Source organism: Gossypium hirsutum, chromosome D02, assembly GCF_007990345.1.
Source record: "Gossypium hirsutum isolate 1008001.06 chromosome D02, Gossypium_hirsutum_v2.1, whole genome shotgun sequence".
NCBI classification, from domain to species: Eukaryota; Viridiplantae; Streptophyta; class Magnoliopsida; order Malvales; family Malvaceae; genus Gossypium; species Gossypium hirsutum.
Window position 1 is genome coordinate 22,072,724 of NC_053438.1, and position 23,513 is coordinate 22,096,236.

The following is a 23,513-nucleotide window of genomic DNA, read 5'->3' on the forward strand; positions in this document are numbered from 1 at the left end:
TTGGAATAGAATAGATTTGGACAGTGACAGTGATGTTAGTTTGAAAAATCACCAAAAATTTTAGAAATTGAGTTAGTGGTTGAATAAGACATGAAATTAAATCTTAATGAGTCTACTTTCACATAAAATAGAAAGAATGGCCAACGAAGTTATATATTTTGAGATATTGGAATTTTAGTGAGACTGGGTCAGAATGATTTTGAAATCCCCTGTTCTGACTTTGGAAAATCACTAAAAATTGTAAAAAAATATTTATGGTCTGAAATTTACACGGTTGAATTTCTCAATGAATCTATTTTCAATAGAAAAATGGGAGCATCATTTGAATTCTGTACAAAGAGATAATTAACTTTTAGTGAAGAGGGGTCAGAGCTGTCGAATAGTGAAATAGGGGAAGCTTTAAAGAATAAACTGTACTATTTGGCCAAACCAAAATTCTGAAAATTTTATGGTAAGAGGATATGTGAGTCTAGTTTCAGGAAAAATTTACGGATCTTAATTTGGAGCTTTGTAGCTCCAGATAAAAATAATTTAGTGACTCTGACTCGAATAGACAGCTTTGAATATACATGTGAGTGAATAGTGAAATTGTAGTTAATGTTGTTTAAGTGTGTTATACACATTAAGGATGTGGAATGGAGAGGAGGAGGAGGAAAATTAGAAGAACATATGAATGATTTGTGTATAATTGGCCATATGCTCGTTTATAATCGACAAACGATTGAAAAGAAATGATGTTTATAATTGTGCATTATTAGTTATGGATCATGTGAGAAAATAAAGTTTCATAGTATGTATGTATGGTATGGTATATTTGGTATATGATTTGGTATGAAGTAAGGCCATGAATGGTATATGGGGTAACTCATGTTGGTAATACAAATTGTGAATTATATTTGATATGTTATTGTTTTGTGTGATATTCGTAGGAAATGGATGTGGAAAGAAAATGAAATACTAAATTCACACTTGAAGAGTAAAATGAGGAATCAGGATGATGAGTTGATTCGATGTTGTTATTTAAGCTTAAGTGATGTTTTCTTTGCACTACTAAGAATTTTATAAATGTGTTAATAAATGGTAAAATCGATAAACATTGAGTTAAATAGTTAATATGTATTAGTATTGAACTTAATGATATTGAATTGTACGTGAATTAAATAGAAGTTTCTAGTGATATGTTTTGAATTAAAAGAATTATTGTGGTACTGAAATGTATATTGGGTTGAGAAATTTATTTGAATTGTGAAAATGAGAAATTATGAATTAAACGAAATGGAAAAGAAGCATTGAATTACATGAGTAAGTATTGGGTCTCGTAGGCCCTATTTGTTATAATTATAATATTTTGAGTTATAATGTGAAGATTTATAAAAGAATGTTAACAATTTGGAAAACCTTAATTCGAATGAAATTTTGTAACTCGATTTAATATGTTACAAGTCTATGTATTCTAGTAATGCTTCGTACCCTATTTCGGTGTCGAATACGGGTAAGGGGTGTTACAAACAATCTGGACTTTGACGGATACACGAATTCCAACCCAAACACACCAATACGGCACATTGTGCCTAAAACGGTACATAATACCTGATCAGTATACGACACATAAGTGCCTGAAACGACACACGAGGTGCCTAATACGACACATAAAGTGTCTGAGATACGACACATAAAGTGTCTGATCGGCAAAGCCGATAAATCCCGTACTCTTCTAAATCCTATGGCATGCCAATTATATTCGACTCAGCCCGACTAGTTAATAGGGTATATAAATTTCATAATCTAATTTTCACTTTTATTTCAAAAAATTCATTTCCAATATCAATTATACTTTTTCCATTCACTAATTAAACACAGTTCAATATCAACACATACTTTTCTCATTCAATTTAAATTTTTTTTCCAAATTCAAGTCAATAAAGTCACTTACCTTATCATATGCTTACCATACACATAATTTAAATTTAAAATCAAATAATAAATAATTTGAATTATAGTAATACAAACTCGAATTTTGCTCGATTATTCCTCAATAACCTTCTCCTTTCCTTTGTGTGTCGATGCCTCGAGTTCCTTGTTAGCTACGAAAATAATAATAATTTACACCATCAATTACAACATTAATTTATAATAATAATAAAATTTCTATCTAATTTATACTTTAATTCCAATTTAATCCTAACTAAATTTATTTACTTTTCTAATTTAATTTACACTCTATTTCTATTCAAATTTCTTCTAAACTCAAATTTAACTACCAAATTTTCAGCATATTTCATTAATTTCGAATTTTCCTCAATTTAATTCCTACAAACATAAAACTTATAGCTTACTTCACAATTTAATCCTTTTATCAACTCTAACTAGAAATTCTATCAAATAAAACTTCAATTCCATCATTTATTCAACATAAACCCTACTCAAAAATCTATTAACTTTCAAATTTTCAACTTAAATCCAAGAGTATTTCACTCTAGGGTTCCAAAAAACATCAAATTTAAGAGAAAAGGACTTGATTTAGCTTACCTATTAAACTTCAAGCTTCAAAATCTAATTTTCCCTCTTTCTTTTCTTTCCCTTTTTCTTCCCCTGTTTTCGTCTCTTTCTCTGTTTCTTTTCTGTTCTTCTTTTCTTTCTTTTTCTTTTTTTTTTGTTTTACTTACTTTATTTCCTTTATGCATTAGTTAATAATAATAATATATTATAATAATCACATAATAATATTTTATTCACAAATATCTTTTACTTAAACTATAAGAAAATGCTTTATTTTATTACAAGTGTGTTTTTATATATTTTACACATGTATTATTTATCATCACACAATTGTCTTTATCTTATTTGTTTCCTATAATATATTATTTTAATCTTAATTAATATAATTTATAATATTTTAATTTAACAATATTTTTATAATATAAATCAAGAAAAAATCTAAGATTTTTCCATGTATTGCCGCCTAATCTTAAGCCATTGACTTATTTACCTATTTAGTCCCTCATATTTTATTTTAATCTATAATTAAACTTTCACTTCTATTGTAATTTAATCCTTTTTACTAATTACTCTTAATTAAGCTAAATTCACCTATCTAAAACCTAATTAAACACACAACTAGTTTAATAAATATTTCTAATAATTATTTTCAAACTCAATTTACTAAGACGGAGGCCCGATATTATACTTTTCCGATGCCCGTGAATTTTTGGGTCATTACAATACATCCACAATTTTGGTAACTTTACCCCAACAAGATATCACATCCTCGTAAGCATAACACACAACTAGAACAACACAGTAAAAAGGTATGTAAGACAAACACTGAAGATTTGAGTTCAGGAACTCACCGACATAATATCTCAAGGACGCATCACCTACTGGCTTGCCTTTCCCCTTGTCGTCTAGTATCTCTCTGTCTTTATTGGCTAAACAGTAACAACCATATGAGATCGACCATGAGACATTTACAAGTATGATAATCGAGCTCTGACAACATGCATAGTAAATTATCTACTTAACATGCTTCTTTTCCTTATAACCAACATTTAACCGGATATCCAAAGTTTATTTCTTTCCTTCAAAATAAAAAAAAAATACAGAAGAGTGTAGGAACGTTACCAATTCACAAATTTCGCATTTGATTAAGCTAAATTGTTATTTTTCACCCTTATGCAGCTCAATCCTTTCATTCCTCTATCTCTAGTCTTAAAATATCTAGAAAGAAAATGATAGTTGAGAAGAAGTTGGAAGAAGGAAAAAAAAGGAAAAAAAAATATTTGTTCTCCATTTTCCTTCTCCCCTTATATAGCCACTTTCATATTGATCGTTCAACACTTTCCATCCAAGCACTAACCCAATTTAATATAAAATATTAGAAACAAGCCATTATTCCCCAACAGGTCTCTTAGAAAATTTGACAATCCTCACTAATGCCCAATTTAGCCTCCAAGTTTTACAAATTGGTACAAATAAGATGTCGTAGGATCAAATTGAAATCTATAAAATAACTCAGGGTCTCCAGTCAAATATGAACAAGTCTTGATGAAAAAATCAGGTGTGACAAATTCTTCAAATCTACCCATATCAAACCAAGAGTTGTTTCTTGATTTTATTGAAAACCAAGATTTGAAATCTTGATTGTTAAGTTGGAACTCATCTCCTTGAAGCTTTTGAAATCCATTTAACACAAATTTTTGCAAGAACAAGTTCATCGTTGCTCGAATCTACTTGGATCTTGAACATTTTTGGAAGGTCTATGTGCATTCTTTTGCTGATCTTTTTAATTTTTGAATGATCTTTTTCAACTGCTTTTGGGTTCTTTCCAAGATAATTTGTTGCGCTGTAAAAACACTCGAGCGGAGATGGAAATGAGATGCACAATGAAAGTGGTGATCTAGTTGCTGAAATGTAGATGGTGGCGTTGATCTCAATGATGGAGAAAGATTTTGGGAAAATTGTTCGCATCCAATGGCCAAACATGACTAATAGAGATACAATTCTGATTGTTGCAAAGCTAAAGGTGACTATTATTGGAACTCTTACGCTGATTCAAGCGACTGTCTCCGCTAGTAAGATGAATAGCAAAGGAGAGCTTTGTGCTTAAGATGTTTTGGCAATGGCCAGGTTGCACCCAACTAATGAAGTAGGCTAGTGAGATATTAAAAGAGACATATTGCAAGAAAGGGTTAACAACTTCAGTTTGGGGGTTCGAAAATTATAATTCATTGCGAGGGTGAGATAAATGTGGTTGAGGAAACTAGTTGGCAAGGTTGCTCGAAAGAACCCATGGCTTTTTTCTCAGATTCCCACAAACAGTGCCAATTGTCGGTGTCCACTTGTGGCAAGTTGTACGGACCGGGCTGGACTAATGCTTCGCAAGGTAGAAAATAGTTAAAAGGGACTCTAAGGTAGGAGTGTATTGGTTCGGTTTGATCGGTTCGTTTTAGAATTTAAGAAACGTCCATCATAATTTAATTTGATTTATTTATCATTTTTTTCCATTTTAAATTTTGACATTGAATTTTTAGACTTGTTTTTGACAAAATAAGCTTTGCTTCATAGATTTTGAATATGATTTGTCAATAATTTTAAAGAAATAATATTAATCAATAAGCTTTTATATGATATTTTTGTGAAACATATTTTATATATAGAACATTTAAATTATTTTTACGATTTTAAATATAAAATATTAGTTTTATATCATAAAATATTAAAATTAATTATAAATTAAATAAAAATAAAATTCTTTTCTTTTTTTAACTTGCATTTCATAAACTGTCTAAACACCTCAAATCAAATAAAATTTTGTTCTTGTGTTCAAAACTCATATATGTCACACAAATATGAAGAAATTCAAAAGCCCTCTAAATACATGAAAAAACTTAGAAAAAACTAACCATACCCGTGCGGATACATGCCGTTATCCACTATTCACACCCAAATCCAAGTACCATTGCTGACCAGGAGGGTTATCCACTATTCACACCCAAATCCAAGTACCATTGCTGACCAGGAGCCGAGTAAAGAGATAAAGTGCAATTGTCTGACCTATAAATCACTAGTATCATTGACATGCATTGTTAATTTTGGTATCCACTAATCGACTAACAACCATGATCGAAGAGAAGTACAAAGAATTTGGTAAAATGGACCCACCCATCAAATCTTGGAAAATTCTTCAACATCCGAGGAAAGATGAGAAGAATTGTAAGAGTGTATGACATCTGAAGTTGCTGATGCTGATAATGTTCATCCAGGACGGGTTGGACACAGCAAACCTGATCATATCCCTGATGTAGAAATGTACAAGCCATTGCAAGAGAGCAATGTCTCAACATATTGCTATAGGAGATACTGGCTCACCTAGTGGGATAAATTACAGGTTGACCAGAGGAGTAACGTGGATAGCAATAATGCTTATCCAGATTATGTAATCCCTTCCAGTCAGCATGCTCATGGCACCCTTATTGCTGGTGATACCATGTATGATTTAACAGAGTTCAGTGGTATTTTGGGTTAGTGGTCAAGTGAGCTTGCATTTGGTTTAAAGCATCATGAAAATAATATCTTTCCCCTGTCTGAGAGACCAATATGAGAGGTAACGACAAAGTGGCTTCTTCTTTGGGGCCACCAAAGACAGTGGAGTATCATTGCATGGAACCAGGAAACCAACGAGGCAAGCATGGAATTCCCCATTTATTACATGTCTTGTAGTCTAAAGAATGTCCCTCAAGGCTTATGGTGGTTCACTTGATAGGATAACAAACCAAAACATAAAAAGCAAGCCTTGAGATGTTACATTGGGAAGTTTGTTTGAATAATTGAGAAAGACAAAGCATTGTCATGATAGACTACTAAGATACGAATCATGATTATATGACAGCCATTTGAAACATATAAATAGATTGGTGTAGTAGGTATATACAAGCAATTTCGAGTTTGATGTTCATACTAAGAACTACAAGCACATAATGAAAGTATCGAACAAGACATACAAGAACATAATTTTCGTATCTGAGAGACAGATATGTATAAGATCTATAAGTTAAATTCTAGTTTCAGAAACAACTTGCAGAATTCGAAGAGTAATTGAAGTTGATTCATGCTTTCAACATATGTAAGGTTATTTTCTGCTGCAATTCATCTTTCCTTGCCCCCAAAACTTTGTCAACTATTTTGCCTTGTTTCATAAAGATAAAAGTAGGCAATGCCTCCACGGCAAAATCTCGAGTCACGGTCTGCAAAATACAAGAGCATGTCGTGAAGTTAATATAAATCAAAAGCTATATTACAAACTATAATTAGCAAAGGCTTTTAAGAGATCTTACCTTCAAGTCATCCGCATCCACCTTCAAGAATATGACATCGGGCAGCTTCTTAGCAAGCTCTACAACGACGGGTGTAATGAAACGGCATGCCCCGCACCATGAAGCTGTGAAACTTACCACCGCCTAACCAGGGAAATCTTTTTTTAAGAACAAGTAGGTAAAAAGGGAATCCTAATGACTATTCTTTTAATGCAAGCACTAACTACGCTAAAGAAACGAGATCGTGCAAAGAACACTACATAAATCGCAGTAATGAACTCCTAGCAAGTAATAGTAAATTTGACATCTGATTTCAAGCCCATCAATGATTGAATCACGTAAACAATCAATTTCACTATTTAACCCAAATTTTTTTCGCTTAATTCAGTGCATTACCTCTGGGAATCGGGGTGGTGGGGGGGGGGTTGGGGGAATCAAATTCAAACGAACAAAAGGTAAAAGCGAACCAAGTGAAGAAAACCCAGTTTCTCAAAATTTTGGGAAATTGAGAGAAAAAAGTAAAATTCTACCAGTTTCATTGAGGCGTTTGCTGCATGGAGCTGCTCGTTCCATGAAGCAAAAGTCTGGCAGTTGATTAATTGTCCCTCTTCCGCCATTGCTTTCCCTCAGATTCCTTACTCACTCAAAAGTCAGGCTTATAAAGCCCAAATTATGATGCTTTACAGTGCTCGACTTGTGCGTAAAAGTCTTTGGCCATGACTGCCTCCACACCACGAATTGGTCGGGGGAAATCTCTTATCCTTTTTATTATAACGCACATCAATTAAAAAAAAAAGATTATATATGGAGGTGCTTTGTTATTTTGTACTTACTTCATACTTAATTTTTTCTTTCACTTTATTCCTACTAAAATTTGAAAATAGTAAGCCAATGTTTACTTTACTGACGTTCTTAATATAAGTTAAACTAACACTGATTATCAATAGCATAATCACAAATGATAATCTCATATGTAGTATAAATTTTTTTATCATGTTATTAGTTATTAATGTTACGTCAGTATATTTAACAATGTTAGTTAGATATATAAAAGAAGTATCGAGTTGGATTATGATTTTTAAGTTTAGGCATCAATTATGTCAATTTTTTTTATGTAACAAGTAGGTTTAGATACCTCCGTATATATTAACCCTTTAAAAAAAATTTTAATAAATTATTTTTTACAATTTAAAATTTAAATAATTTAGTTTATATTATTAAATATCTCAATTTAGATTTTTATATTATTAAAAAATGTTAGATTAAATTTAAAGTTAAACTAGAAATAAAAAATATTTGTTTTTTTAAAGGTTTAACTTACAAATTGATACTTAAATTACGGTTTTATTTTCATTTTGGCACTTAAATAAAAATTTTTGTCGCAAATGGTACTTATAATTAAAAATTACCATGTGGCAAAAAAAAGATAAAAAGTATTATTTTCTTTTTACAAATACTAGAAACTTTATTACATGCATATGCGTGTGAAAACTATGTATTTAAAACACATATTTGTGTTTAAAATAACATATAATAATTAATGAAATGTATAATTTGAAACTAATTAATAATAACACATTAAATATTTACGATATTAAAATAAAAAAAAAGTTAGATTAAATTGTAATTAAAATAAATTTAAACATATTGAATATATCAGGTTAAGATTACTAAATGAATACAGTTATTTATTATGGTGTTGTCATCTATCTTAAGTTAGTGTTAAGTTAATTTGTGATACCATCTTAATCAACAACATTATTAATGTATACAATTGTTGGAGCTAATAAAGTGTGCATAATAAAATTAAAATAGTAAAAATAAAACTTTGGTTAAGTGATAAATTTAAAATTTTGCTAACCTAATTGACATGAGTTCAAATCCCATCATAGACATTTTTATTTTTCAAATAATATAATTTATTTTAAATGCGAAGGGACATTAAAGTATTTTCTATAACTGCGTTGGGACACCAACTCAACAAAGGGATTTATAAATAAATAAATATATATATTTCTTTTTTACTTTATATCTTTTTCGGTTATTCTTTCCCTAATAGTAGGTTTCTTCTACAAGTGTAAGCTTTTTAGACTTCATGATTTTGATCATTTTCAGAACCAGATTGATAGTTGAACCGGTCATGCCACTAATTTTTAGTTTGATTAGTTCGTGTTATTAAAAATTATAAAAAAATACTTTAAATAGAGAAAACCATTTAAACTGATTTTTTTTAGTTTGGTTAAATTAATCTGCATTAGTTCGCGGATCAATCGATTCAATTCATATCTCAAAAGTGATATCTCTATTGGTTCTCCATCCAAATGGCTAGTCTGGTCCGATTTTGAAAACATTAATTTTGATTGATGAAATAATTTTTTTGATCTCCTCAAGTCTAGCAAGCAGCCGGTAAAGTTTGAAAAGAGAATTAATCACCAACATCTCAACTTCGGGAAGGTAAATTTCGAGTATTACTAACATTGTCAAACAATATAAAGGAAAAAAATAGAAAAAAATAAGAAAAATAATGTAAAAAAAGTAAAAGTAATAAAAAATATTTTTTAAAGGTTATAATATATGGCAGTCTAGATTTTTTTAATATATATAATATTTTAATGTAAAATAAGTAATATAAAAATAATTTTAGTACCACTTATAATAAAAAAAATAAAATACCAGGTTAGAAAAGATATATTTAAAACAATTGTTAAAATTTCATGTTATCTCATTTCTTTTTATATAATACGTACTAAATGATGTTTTTAATGATAGAAAGGTTAATTCACGGTTTAGTTGTATTGATGTGATCCTCCTCTGTGTTGGGTTGGACTAGGGACTTGCAGATCATATAAAAATGACTCTGAAACTTGAACTAATAATAAGATAATTAAGAGGTTCCCATACATTCTATAAATGGATTTTTTTATTTGTTAATTGGGTTGCCATCATTTGCTTTTAGGTAAAAGTGTAAGAGTTTGAAAAATCTGAGTAAATTAATAAATTCATCACTTGTTAAAAATTTCAACTATTTTTACAGTAAAAATTGGTCTTTGTATGTCAGTGTGACATACATATAATAAGCCACATGTCATTGTTTAATTATTCTATCAGGAACACTAATTTTAAAGACAAAACTTTTAACAAAAATGATTGATTTATTTCTTAATCTAATATATAAAGATTAATTTATTTATTTTTTAATAAAAAATATAATTTAACTCTTGCAGTATAGAATTTTTACTTCCGCCTTTATATTTTACTGCCACTTCTTTTCTTTCCTGTTGAGCAGCACAAAAAGCCTGGCATGATAACCCAAAGAGGGCCAAGTTTGCAGTGTAACCTGCTGTACTTCAGCTAAATCTAGGGCCCTGCAATATTGGACTTAAGAGATGAGTTGTTGGGTTCCTATAGTTGGATTTTCATTTGAAATATGCTCTTCCATACATACATAATGATAATATTGGCCTATACAACTTTTTATAGCCTCGAAAGGGGAGTGCCTCCAACTTACTTGTTATGCAAGATTTTGTTTTACTCTACTTGTGAATGCGTTACCTACTTTACACACATGGAATAGAGTGGAGACAATCGAGTTGGCACCCTGAGTCCTTTCAACTCGGAAGCATTCAGTGTACGAAGTTATAGCAGAATGGACCCCATTTGAGTATCACACTTTCACTTTGACCTTCCAAATCACATTCAGTGTACCAAGTCAGATGTCACCTCTATAACCCTCCCATCTTTTCTCCTTTGTTTTTAGTTATTTTTAGGGTTGGGGTTGGAGTTTTATTTTATATAATTTATATATGATTTAAACAAAAATATTTTGATTAATTAATTAATAAGTTTAATTAATTTAAATGAATTTAAAAATTAATTAATCAGTCTGCGTTTATGGTGATGGATTTTAATTAACTTCAGAAAGAATTGTTCTTATCTCCAACCGATCACGCCGTTCCATATTGTTAAATTCACCATTATCCATTTCCTCTTTTCTCTCCTCCAGAATTTCCTAAATCCAACTACTTTTTCCATTTCTTTTTTTCTTCAGTTTTTGCCACATGAGCTTGTGTACAGACAAGAGCCTAGGCCAAGTGTGTCTATGAGAAATGGCAGTGAGATTTGCTGTCGACACGAGCTAACAGGGTTTCCATGCCAAACCCATCTTAAGACACGTTTCGGGCAAGCTTAATCACCCCCATTGGAGCTCTTATCTCCCCTTTTCTATCATATAAATACCATTAACCCCAATGTGCTTATCAGTTATCAATCACTTTCTTTCTGCACCTTTTCCTTACTCCCCCAGGTTCCCTGTTGGAACAATGTCAACATCAATGACGGGTGGTGGCTTTGGAGAAAGAAAACAAGCGAGGAAGCCAGCACAAGCAAGCTCGAGAAAAGGGTGCATGAGAGGAAAAGGTGGTCCAGAAAACGCTCTCTGCACTTACAAAGGTGTGAGGCAGAGAACTTGGGGTAAATGGGTTGCTGAAATTCGTGAACCGAATCGTGGTGCTCGTCTTTGGCTTGGAACTTTCGACACTTCTCATGAAGCAGCAATGGCTTACGATGCTGCCGCACGTAAACTCTATGGCTCGGATGCCAAGCTCAATTTGCCTGAATTATGTGCCAACAACCCTCAGTCTCAACCTTCTTCAGCAGCTAATCCTCAGATGGCTCCGATGGTGAATTACCAACCCCAAAACGTGAGCAATTCAGGTATGAGTATGATCAGTTCATCATCAAATAACCCAACTATTAGGGTCAATGACATGACACCAATACCAGTGTACAACAATGACTCCTCAGTAATGCCTTCTTTCCCCAACGAGAGCATTGCTCTTCAAGGGAACATGGATGCAAAGTTTGGACAGATTACTGAAGATGGAATTGAGGGGTTCTGGGAAAATATGAACGCCAACTTGCCTCTTTTAGACGACTCCATTTGGGCTGAAACTGCTATGTCTTTGGAATTTCCAATGATGGGTGATCCAGGCAGTTTCGCTAGCAACCTTATGGAAGCAACTGGTTGGGACGCTTTGCAATCCCCATGGTGCATGTAAATTTTAAAGCTAAACTAAGCTAAGCTTAACTAGATGCTGTTAAGATAAATGGTACGTCAAAGTCATAAGAATACTGTGCATAAATGTGTATATTATATAGAATATATGAGTTTCCTACTGTCTACACTCTATATCCATGAAAACTACATAGGGTGTTTTCTGTGGTTTATAACGTGGGTCGGAGTTTTTAATTCTTATTTTTATTTTATTTATGTTTCTCTAAGTATCAATCACGTGCTGTTTCCAGGCCTAGCCAACCAGCTTCTATGGTCAAGTGAAAGGTTTTGTGAAAAGAACAAATATGTGTACATGTAAATTCGAAAACAGAAAATCTTACGTTGTCCACCAATAATACGTAGTGTAAGTTTTTCGAAGCCATTGCTTGGTTTCTGTCAGGAATAAGTGGGCAACTTATCAATCAATTCAAAAGTTGATTTTTATGATTAGCAATCATAATCTTTGCAGACTCTAAAGAATTTACAACGTTATGAAAAGAACAAAAACAAAATGAATCCATGTTTTGTTTGGATTTGCTCAGTAATAATCTTCTTCTTATCTTTCCTTGTCAGCATCAGCAGTTTTTTAGTCTTTCTTTTTCTTGGTACATACGACAACACACATTTGTTCGGTTTTTCTTACTTCAAAAATGGTCAAAACTTCCGTTCTCAAAAGCAGTTTGCTGACTCTTCTGGTGTTCTCAAAACAAGATGATGTTGGGGTTTCAATTAAGTCCTATCAATAAGATGTCTTTATGTATGAAATTAGTGATTTTTTTCTTACCATTTTATAATTAATGTTAACATATTTTCATAGTATAGTTAATGTAAACATACACATTTTCATAATATAATTGATGTATAAATGCTTTCTCATAGTTTAATTAATGTAAACACGATTTCTCATTATATAATTAAGCTAAAAATCTTATAGCAGTTGATTCAACTTCATTTTTAATCAGTATAATTAAAGGTTTAATTTATCATCATGCCATATATTATAAAATAAGAAAAAAAAGGAAAGGAAAGGATTAAAAACTAAGTTCACATGCATATATGGATATGTATGTATACAATCGCTTTTTCATATATAGATATGTGTATAATAAAAAAATAATTAGTTGTAATATAATAAAATTTCTGGTTAAATTTGATATCACATATAAAATGACATACACAAAATACAAGAAAACAAAAGCTAAATTGAAGAAAATATTATTACAAATTCTTAGGCTTAATTCTAGAATTAGATTTTATTTTATTTCCTTATTTAGAGTATGTAAACTTGTATAAAAACAAGCTAACCGATGGAATACAAGTAACGTTCATAAGTGTATTTTCTTTTCTTATTTTCAAATATATTATTTTCTTCATTTTCTATAAAATATATAAACATAATTATGTCATTTAAACCTTTTACAAAAAAAAAAAAGTAAATTTATCCTATACTCTTAAACATTTTGAATGGCCGCGAACTCAATTTGACAATATTTAATATTTTACGAACTAATAAAATAATAATAATTAGAATATGAAATATTACAAATGCATTATTATGTCTAAAATATGAAAGTAAAGGCCAATTTCGTTTGTACTCACCAATCATGTGCAACTTGATTAGAAATGATCTAATAGACAATGTAACATATCTGGTAATCATGTGCAACTTGATTGAAGTATCGCTTTAGTTGTGTTAGTGTAGGAATGGGACAAATGGTAAGACTCCAATGGAAGAAGGATGTAACACCCCTAACCCGTATCCATCGTTGAATTAGGGTTACGAGGCATTACTGAACAAAACACAACCATCTCAAAATCAATACATATATATTATACATATACATATACATTAAATATGCAAAATGTTAAACTTCTCTTCTAACCATTTTTAATAAACAAAGACATTATAATCCAACTAGTAAAGACATTACAAACTAGCAAATCTATAAGGAAATAAACCATTTTAGTATAGCTATTATATTCATATACAATACAACAAAGTACGACCTTCAAAACATTTATCTAGTCTGTACATGCCATAGTTAGAATTTAAATATTTTAAATACCGAGACAATAGATAAGGTGATAAACTTGCTGACGATCCCTGAGCTTGAAGCTTGATTTGATTTTTTTTGATCTATAAACAGATAGACGTAAACAAACAAAGTAAGCTTACATAGCTTAGTAAGTCTATAGCATAACTAAAATATATATAAAAAAGAATAATATAAATTCATAATTAAACTTATTGAAATCGCAAATACGACATATATTACTATTTGAATATTTGTTACTCATAATCATCTTATTTATAATCAAATATATGTACTCGTAGAATGCTTACCAATGAATATATAAATATGTATATACAATATGCATAACAATTGTATATTTAAATACTCATCAAAAACTTACAACCGAATACTTTTATATATCATTTACATATAAACAAATGCATACATCATTATCAAATACCTAAAACCGAATGCATATACACTTCATATGTGTGTAACCGAACGCATATTTATGTACTTAACAAATTTTATAACCGAATATATATATACATACACATCAAACGAATATAACCAAATACATTTATACTTACCAAAATGCATATATAGATGTCTCACATACATCTATCTGAATGCGAATATACCTAACAATTTCATAAAATTGAATATATATATAAATCCATACTCATCAAATACATATAAACTAATGTTTATATGCTCATCAAACACAATGACCAAATGTATATACATATTCTATAAATCCATATGACTAAATCATACACATATTCGATACATGTAAACACATGATATGAATAGATTCACCGGCACAAAACTTGCTAGGCTTAAGGCCTGATTCAATACACTGGCACTTAGCCTGCTAGACATAAAGTCTGAAATGTTTCACCGGCGTCAAGCCTGCTAGACTTAAAGTCTAAAATGTTTCACCGGCGTCAAGCCTGCTAGACTTAAAGTCTGAAATGTTTCACCGGCGACAAGCCTGCTAGGCACCGAGCCTGAACACTCAATCTATATAAATACAAATCACTTTCAAAATGTATATGTATATAAGATTCCATGTATAAAAATTTAGCTCAATATATATAAATTATACCTTTAAACCACATAGGTATATAAAGTTCAGATATTGAATCCAGCTCAATAACTTAATTATACATATGATCATATACAGATATATAACTTAATATATTAAGGCCTACTATTAATATCATACATTCGAACATCTTATAGTAATCCAAGCTAACAATTTTGTACCTTCAACTCCATTCAAAAGCTTCACATGAATATAATTACATAATTGAATCTCACATAAACTTATATAATTATCATACCTAAATTCAATACATAAACATGTACATATATAAGTTTGTATATATTCGAGTCTCATACATACTTTATATAATAGTCATACCTAAATTTAACACAAAAACATATTCAATTATATTTGTATTTCCGAACTTCATATAAACTTATATAAAAATTATACCCAAACTCAATACAAAAACATATACATGTAAATATATATTTATGTGCTCATTCAATTCTATCATATACATATAAATTTCAACTCACATGTACATACCATTTCAAAACTACTTATGCAAATATAACATATATATTTTTAATCAATCCAATAGTTTGTACATATATGTACTTACATATATATACATTCAAACCTTATATATATATATACACTATACATACCTTTCGATTAATAACCAAGAATTTATACATAAGCCATATTCATTCTTCAACTAAATTCAAGAGCTTACATATATCTGTATACATATATGTATATTCGAACATTAATCATATATTTATATATATACATATTATTTTTACTTTGACTAAATTCAAGCTATATACTTTCAATTTGAGCTCATCCAAATGCAATATATATATGTATATATATATATATTAATTAATAACATTAAATTGCTAGTTGACTTACCTCGGACGGTGAAAAATTGAAATCGGACGATTATTCGACGATTTTAGCTTTCCCCCGATCTAACTCCGATTTCTTTGGTTCTTGGTCTAAATATATCCAGAATGAGCTAATTTAAATATTAAAACATTCAATTTAATCCAAAAACACATAAATAGGCAAATTACCATTTTCCCCTAATATTTTACACATTTTGCAATTTAATCCCAATTGCATAAAACACAATTTACACAAAATTTCACAACAACATAGCTAGGTCGAATCTTCCTTGTATTCACACAAGTCCATGCATTACATTTATTTTTCATTTTAGTCCCTCTAAAATTTATTTTTTTAATTTAGCCCTAATTACTCAAATTTACCAAAAATTCAAAGACAAAACATGTTAATCTAACACATATATTTCATAATCCATCATCAAACATCATAGAACACAATTATTCATTAATGGCATAACTCAAAATATTCATCAAAATCAAAAATTCTAGCATGGGTCGAATAGTATTCGAAGCAACGATCTCAAAAATATAAAAATTATCAAAAACCGAGCTAGAACTCACCTTGAATCAAGCTCAACAATGGCCGAATACCCTAGCTATGTTTCTATGTTTTCTTTTGTTTTGTTTCGTGATGAAGATGAAGGGAAAAAAATGATAATGGCTTTTTTTAATGTTTATTATAACATAATAATATATTATACCTTATTATAACATATATATATTATATTAATAATATAAGAAAACCATATATATCACCTAATGCCGTCCACTAACTTGGAAAATGGCTTAATTGCCACATAGAACCTCCAATTTATAAAGACAAAAACAATTAAGCACTTTCATATTTAACCTTCAAATTTTCACTTTACGCAATTTAGCCATTTTCTCAAATTAAGCATACAAACAGTAAAATTATTTCACGAAACTTTCACATATATAATTTCACACATATTTAACACAGAAAATAATATTAAAATATTTTTAGACTTGGATTCGTGGTCTCGAAACCACTTTGTCAGATTAGGGTCAAAATTGGGCTGTTACAAAGGATCAATTGGAAGGACTGAGATGGGTGAGATCGATAGCTAAAGTCGATGGTGAAGTTCAAGAAATTGCCGAACAAGTTCGGTAGCACAACATAAATTTTTAACTATTGAACTTAATTAGTTTGTACATACTGTATATTATTTTGTTTTTGATTCATCAGAAGTAGGAATTAGATGTGCATTTTAAGCCAAAATTAGAAGGAACCAGGGTTCCGATGACAATGGTGGAGCTAGATGTTATTAAGGTGCATGTATGGGCAATCAAGGACCGTCTACAAGACTCGAAGAGGCCAAATCGAAGCTGTGTTACGCCATATCCTACGTATGGAACGACACAACCTCGAATTCAATGCAAATAGGGGAACAACTAGCATCATGTTGTGCCATACCTTCTTTGTGGCGCGAGACATAAGCCAATTTTGAAAACTTTCCGATCTTGGTTCGACGCGATCTTTAAAGATATCTCCCAAGTTTGCATAACAAATTCAACCCTGGAACATCTCTATATGATGTCTTTATCAACAACCAACCCCCTCCAAGCCACCAACCTTAAATATTCTCTCGAATATAGCCATATTCACCTATTGAGCTTAAACCAATTATTTGTGAAATAGCATTGAATGGTAGCAAGACGAAGCACAGATGGAAACTCTGAACCATTCAAACCACACATGGACATAAGGCAAGCAAGAAGTAACATATCACAACCACAGAAGTAGAAATTGGAAGAAATGATTGTGCGAATATAACAACACTTGGAATATCAAGTTGCGTGCAATCAAGAACGTGGGAAGTTAGCAACCCGAGCAGTTGAGAAATATGGAATTAAAGATTTTCAATTGCCATAGCCACCCCCTAGAGAAAACCACTCCAAGACCATCAAGCCCACAAATCAATGGCACGCTATCAACAACAAAGAAGAGCAAGCTGTATTAAAGGAAGACGACATTCGAGCACATCTTGAATGTACTGTGCAGGGTGTTTTCTACATCAAGTTGATTGCAAAAGGCTATGCTAAAAGGTATGGCATAAAACTACTTCGTGGACGGCACCATACCCACCACCATTCAATGACACAATCGCGAATGGGAAAACGAAAAACCAATTGAGAGATCAACATCGAGCAGTAGGCATACTACAATATAAGGCAACACTACTAAAGATAATAATCAGAGGGAAGCAATAATAAGGAAGCAAAATAATCATGTGTCGACTCCGAATGAAACCAATAAAAGCGATCACGACAAAAAGAAGAAGAAGAGACTTTGGAAGCTAGTGGAAGAATTGGAATATTAGTCCGTTTGATTTTGAACATTTTTATATATTTGGATTGTTGTAGTATATTTTTATATGGGATGATTTTTATTTTTATTTTCTATAGTTTTTAAGTAGCTAGGATTTAGTATTCTCTCTCTATATATTTTCCTGTTGATTTTTCTTTGTAGGAACCTCACAATTTATTACGGCACTACCATTACGAGCCAACACCGAAAGAATAAGTAGTCCCACCAATTGAGTTGCACATATCACGCCAATCGGGTAACCTCTTTATTTTATATTTTTAATTGCACATTAGGAAGAATGTGCCGAATAAAGTGTGGGGGTGACTTAGGAAAATTTTTAAAAAAATTTCTTTTCAGTTATTTTATTTTCTTTTTGTAGTTTTTTTTTTGTTTTTTATTGCATGTTTGTGCTTGAGCTTGTAGAAATACAAGTGATTGGTTAGAAGCATATACATAGGATGTTTTTTTAAATTGTAAATTTAATCTAAAATTAAAAAAATTAGGTTGTTTATATGTAGACTACTTAGTTCAGTTTATTAGGCTTTAAATAGGCACAAGAGATTAAATATACCACGTGATAAAGGTAGATGCGAAAAGGTAATTATGCTTGTAGAAGTGTAGGATGCTCAAATTAAAAAGAAAGTACTCAGTAAAATCCATGGTTATTGAAACAACGTAGTATGACTAGTATAACCTTTATAAAAAGTGCCTGACAAAAATCTTGATCATATTGGCATAAATAAAAAAATCAAAACGGATTATCGGGGAAATATTACTACATTAGAGTTCATAGCATGGGTAAAAATAAACCGAGTAGGAAAAAAATATTTGAGCTTACTATACTCTACAAAAATAAATACTATATTCGTATACACATTTAGATGAAGATTTATATTTAATTTTCTTTAACTTGTGTACTTTGTAATTTAGTGAACTAATCTATGTAGGTGTAAATAACTTTGAATTATTTAACTTTCTTGCTAGAGTTATATATTTAAGCAAATCTTTCTAGTGTCGATGCTCGATCTAATTGTCTGTATCAAACTAGCTAAAGTACATTTTCTCCCTTTGCATGTTTATTTCCTGTTTTTAGTTTTAGTTTATTTTTTGTTTTTATTTTATTTTGGGTAGTTTGCTTGAGGACAAGTAAAGAATTAAATGTGCGGGAATTTGACCTACCGTCAAATGTAGTAGTTAATTCGAGTTAATTTCGTACTTAAAGAGCTTATTTTATAATCGATTTAGGATTTTATATTATGTTTTCAGCACATAGGTCTTAGGGTTAAAATTTAGTAATATAAGTTTTTTTATCACATTTTGTAGGTGTTCTGACCCAATAGGCTGACACGGGCCGTAGGTTGTGCTAATTGGTTTAATTGAGTGTGTAGGATGAAGATATAATGACCCAATTGATGTGGAAACAAGGTTTGAGTGATGCACAAGCTTCCCGGGACATTAAGGCACAAAGTGAACAACCAAGGTAGAGTTTGGGTGTTGTGTCGCACCACGCAAGGGGTGTGGCGCGTACGTCGATGTACTGCCTAAGTTTATCAGATTATTTTCATCTCTGCAATCAAACTTATACAAAGACCTAGGATATGCCAAAGATACATTAGGGGTTCGATGTAACTAAGTCATCCTAGACTCCAAAAACCCTAGTAGTTTAGGAGTAGATTTAGATTATTTTCTTTTTGGTTTTTCTTAACTATTTCATTTCTCTTCTTGAAATCAGTTTTGATTCAAGATTTTATTTATTTAATTTAAGTACTTCAGTTTATATTTTCTTTTACATTCAATTTAATTCCTTATTCCAATCAAAAGATTTACTACTCCGTTCCCTATTCGAGATCAAATCCACGATTATTCAAATATCTTTTCTCTTTTGAATCAATTGTGTTCTTCACATGACTTATTCAATTGAAACTGCGATTCTGAATAACATGAGTGGCTAAACCCCTAATAGGGGATTAATGAGTAGATGGGGATGTGATTAATAGAGGACTTAGGGTTTCTCAAGAAGAATTAGTTGGTATGAATTACATGTGCTTAAACCACTAGGCTTGACAACCTTAGAAAGTTATCATAGGCTAGACAAGGTTGGGAGATAAGTCGAACCGAGTAAATCGTAGTTTATCCTGGTTGAGAAAGTGAGGTCGAGAGAAAAATGAGTATCAACTAATCAATTAGTTAATTAGAGGCCAAGAGGTAATAATTAGTTAATCGATAGCTAATCCACCCTAAAACCCTAATCTGAAGTTAGTTATAAATCGTGAAGCGAGTTAATCTTCCTGATTGTTTTATGGATTTATTTCATTTGTTTAGTTTTCTTATTTATTTCTTTTTATTAACATTATCTATTTTATGGTTCATCGTAATATAGGAATTAATTATTACTACTTAGACTTGTTATGGTAAAAGCATTTTCATTATTTATTCCATCTTCCATTGGGTACAATCCTCAGAATACTCCCAAAGTATTTCGTTGTACAAACTATATTACAATTTGACCCATGCACTTATGGACACCGCCGCTCTTATCTCTCATATTTCTTGTGTTATATTTAACTATAAATGATAACACATTTATAGGCGGTCAAGTTGTTGGCGTCGTTGCCAGGGAGGTTTCAACAATAAATTTTGAAAATAAAATTTTTAGAATTAATAAGATAAGTAGGAGGAACATTAGGACCTATAGATACAATTTTTAATTTTTGTTTAGTTATTTTTATTTTTTTTAGGTCATGTATGAACCGAAGCTCCAGCACTCCAATTGAACCTTACCCAAATCTGAAACAATTACTTAGACGTAAGCATCCAGCCATGAACACCGATCCACCCGCAGTTATAAATTTACCTCGAGAAAATCCATTGTTTGAAGAGCCACAAGAACAACAAAGGAATAATCAAGAAGAAGTCCCAATAGCTCTGTAATGCCCTCCACCCGACTCGGTGAACCAGATCCAAGTATTGGGTGTTATGCCTTATAACTGATGTAACTTAAAATTTATTTTTGTTTATGTTCAAGTTCTATCTATGAATATGACTAAGCCTCTTGTGGATGTACATTGTATGGATTACATATACAATTCATGATAATAAAATTTCATCAATTTCTATTTTATCTCTTGACCTACTATATACATATTGGAAAGATATTTAATAAACTTATTCTTAAAATTAAGCATGCCACTTAACTTCCTTTGTGTGCATAACTGTAAACTCGAAATTATATAGGGTTTTTCTATATATTTTTACTACCTTTTTACTTAATAAATATGTTCATCTTGAGTAATTGTTATTAAAATAAGTGAATTTTACTTAATAATATTGGGTATGAATTTATAAAGTATGTGAAATTGTGCTTAATTACATGATTTTTGTACATATTTTATATTATTTCATGTTAATTTATTAAAATGTGATTTTTCACTATGCAAAAGGACCATTAAAGATATGATTAATGTGAATGAAACATGGACACGGACATGCACAAATCAATTCATGTGGACGACAAAACCATTCCACTTGGTTCATGAGGTTGATAATTTGACCCGGTAAAAGATGTACTAAAAGATAGACATGTCTGTGTAACAAACCAATTTTAGTGGTGTCAAAAATTGTGGTTTCGGGACCACGATTTTGATGAGTGAATTATTATTTTAATATTTATTTATTGTCTACGAGATTATCTTAGGGTCTTGTTAAATTTTCATTAAGAAAATTTGACGTTTAAATGGTTAATTAAGTAAAAAGGACTAAATTAAAAAAGGTGTAAAAGTGGGTTTCTATTAGCTAAAAGGGCTAAGTGGCTATGGAAAGGAGATTTAATGGGCTTAGATGATAATTATACCATATGTGTTCATGGTGGACTAAAATGGACATGATTTAGTTGTTTTTAAAGTTAAATTAGTAAGGGTAAAATAGTAATTAAATAAATAAAACTTAAACTAAAATAACACAAAATGGTATCATCTTCATTCATGGTTTTATCCACCAAAAATAGAAGAAGAAAAACACCATTTTAGGCTTGAAGGTTCAACCAAAACTTTGTTCTTGCATGGTATGATTTTATGTCCCGTTTTTAATGATTTTTATATTTTGAGTTCGTTTTAGCTTAATCTAGCTAGTCTGGGGGTTAATTTGCAAAATTGTTAAAGGTTAAGGGACTTTCCATGGTTGAGTTTGAATATATTTTTAAGTTAGTTGATAGATTTTTAATCTTAGTTGTTAAACAAACTTGTTTTGTTAAGTGATTTTTGATGAATTTTGAAATAGGGATTAAATTGTTAAAAGTGTAAATCCATGGGTTTTTTTTTGCAAATTTTTGGTAAATATGGGTTGTTTCAAGGTTCCTTGTAGCTTTGGTTAATATGGATTTAGGTTAAAATGAATTATATTCAAGTTATGAGTTGAATGACTAAATTGTGAAAATTTAAAGTATTAAGGGTAATTTGTAATTTTACATAAATATGAATTATGGATTAAATTGAATACTTGAAGTACTTAATTGAATGAAATTATCTATTTAGATCAACATAAGCGACAACTAGACTTAAACCGAGGAAAGGCTAAAGCTTTGAATTAGCTTTCAACTCTACTTCTACGACCATAGTTATTGAGGTAAGTTCATATGAATTTATGCTTATTAAACATTACTTTGGTTGATTAATCATTGATTTTATGATATTTATAATTTATTCGGTAATAAAACGATATTCGAATACTTGGCAGATAACAAATCCCGTTTGAACCTTAAGAATTCTTAGGATACGAATGACATGTCATTAGGGATTTCATGTTTTGGGTGCTGGTCTTAAATGTCCTACCATGGCTGAGGTCCTGCAATTGTTGCGGATTTCCACAGCTCGTGTGAGCACCATTGAAAAGGAAAGATTACAGTTATATAGAAAGGCACATTATGTGTGAGCATTCCCGAGTATTCGATGTAATTCTAGATGGTTCAACGGGTAAGTAAAGGAAATGACACGGTAAGCATACAATTGAAATGGTTCATGATATTATGGAAAGGTTGATGAGTTAAATGATGTGTATATGAAATCTACTTACTATATGATTGAACTCAAATGTATCATGGATGAACCTACTAACTTGTGAGTTTGATGGTGCTTGTATAGGCTTTTACTAAACTTATGGTCTTGGTAATCAAATTATGCTTATTTTGTAGATTATGTTAAAGAAATGGTAAGTTACGTTTGAGTTTATACGAGCTTACTAAGCACTCGTTGTTTACGTAGTTACTTTCCTTTCTTTTATAGATTAGTGAAAGCTCAATCGGTTAGAAACTTGTCTGAGATCTATCACATTATCCAGCAACCATTTCG

General features: G+C 30.8%; 2 protein-coding genes across 4 annotated transcripts; one reads left to right on the forward strand and one right to left on the reverse strand.

The window, feature by feature from the left end:
• Window positions 1-6,391: 6,391 nt before the first annotated feature.
• On the reverse strand, window positions 6,392-7,645 carry LOC107910206 (thioredoxin H-type). The gene is made up of 3 exons (XM_016837986.2): window positions 7,343-7,645; window positions 6,834-6,956; window positions 6,392-6,743 (listed from the first exon to the last, which is right to left on the reverse strand). The coding sequence occupies exons 1-3, from the start codon at window positions 7,427-7,429 to the stop codon at window positions 6,606-6,608; spliced, it is 348 nt and encodes a 115-aa protein (XP_016693475.1). The 5' UTR covers window positions 7,430-7,645; the 3' UTR covers window positions 6,392-6,605.
• Window positions 7,646-10,963: 3,318 nt separating this feature from the next.
• Window positions 10,964-12,165, forward strand: LOC107910207 (dehydration-responsive element-binding protein 2D). 3 transcript variants are annotated; one of them, XM_016837988.2, is made up of 2 exons: window positions 10,964-11,525; window positions 11,595-12,165. In XM_016837988.2, the coding sequence occupies exons 1-2, from the start codon at window positions 11,060-11,062 to the stop codon at window positions 11,867-11,869; spliced, it is 741 nt and encodes a 246-aa protein (XP_016693477.2). In that variant the 5' UTR covers window positions 10,964-11,059; the 3' UTR covers window positions 11,870-12,165. The 3 variants fall into 3 exon arrangements, with proteins under 3 accessions (XP_016693477.2, XP_016693476.2, XP_016693478.2); XM_016837989.2 differs by having other exon boundaries at window positions 10,967-11,525; window positions 11,616-12,165; XM_016837987.2 differs by having other exon boundaries at window positions 10,966-12,165.
• Window positions 12,166-23,513: the final 11,348 nt, after the last annotated feature.

Coding starts and splice junctions, on each gene's coding strand:
- LOC107910206 (XM_016837986.2), bottom strand. CDS start 7,429: ATGGCGGAAGAGGGACAATTAATCAACTGCCAGACTTTTGCTTCATGG. Junction 6,957..7,342: donor CAAACGCCTCAATGAAACTG/GTAGAATTTTAC, acceptor TTCCCTGGTTAG/GCGGTGGTAAGTTTCACAGC. Junction 6,744..6,833: donor TGGATGCGGATGACTTGAAG/GTAAGATCTCTT, acceptor TGTATTTTGCAG/ACCGTGACTCGAGATTTTGC.
- LOC107910207 (XM_016837987.2), top strand. CDS start 11,060: ATGTGCTTATCAGTTATCAATCACTTTCTTTCTGCACCTTTTCCTTAC.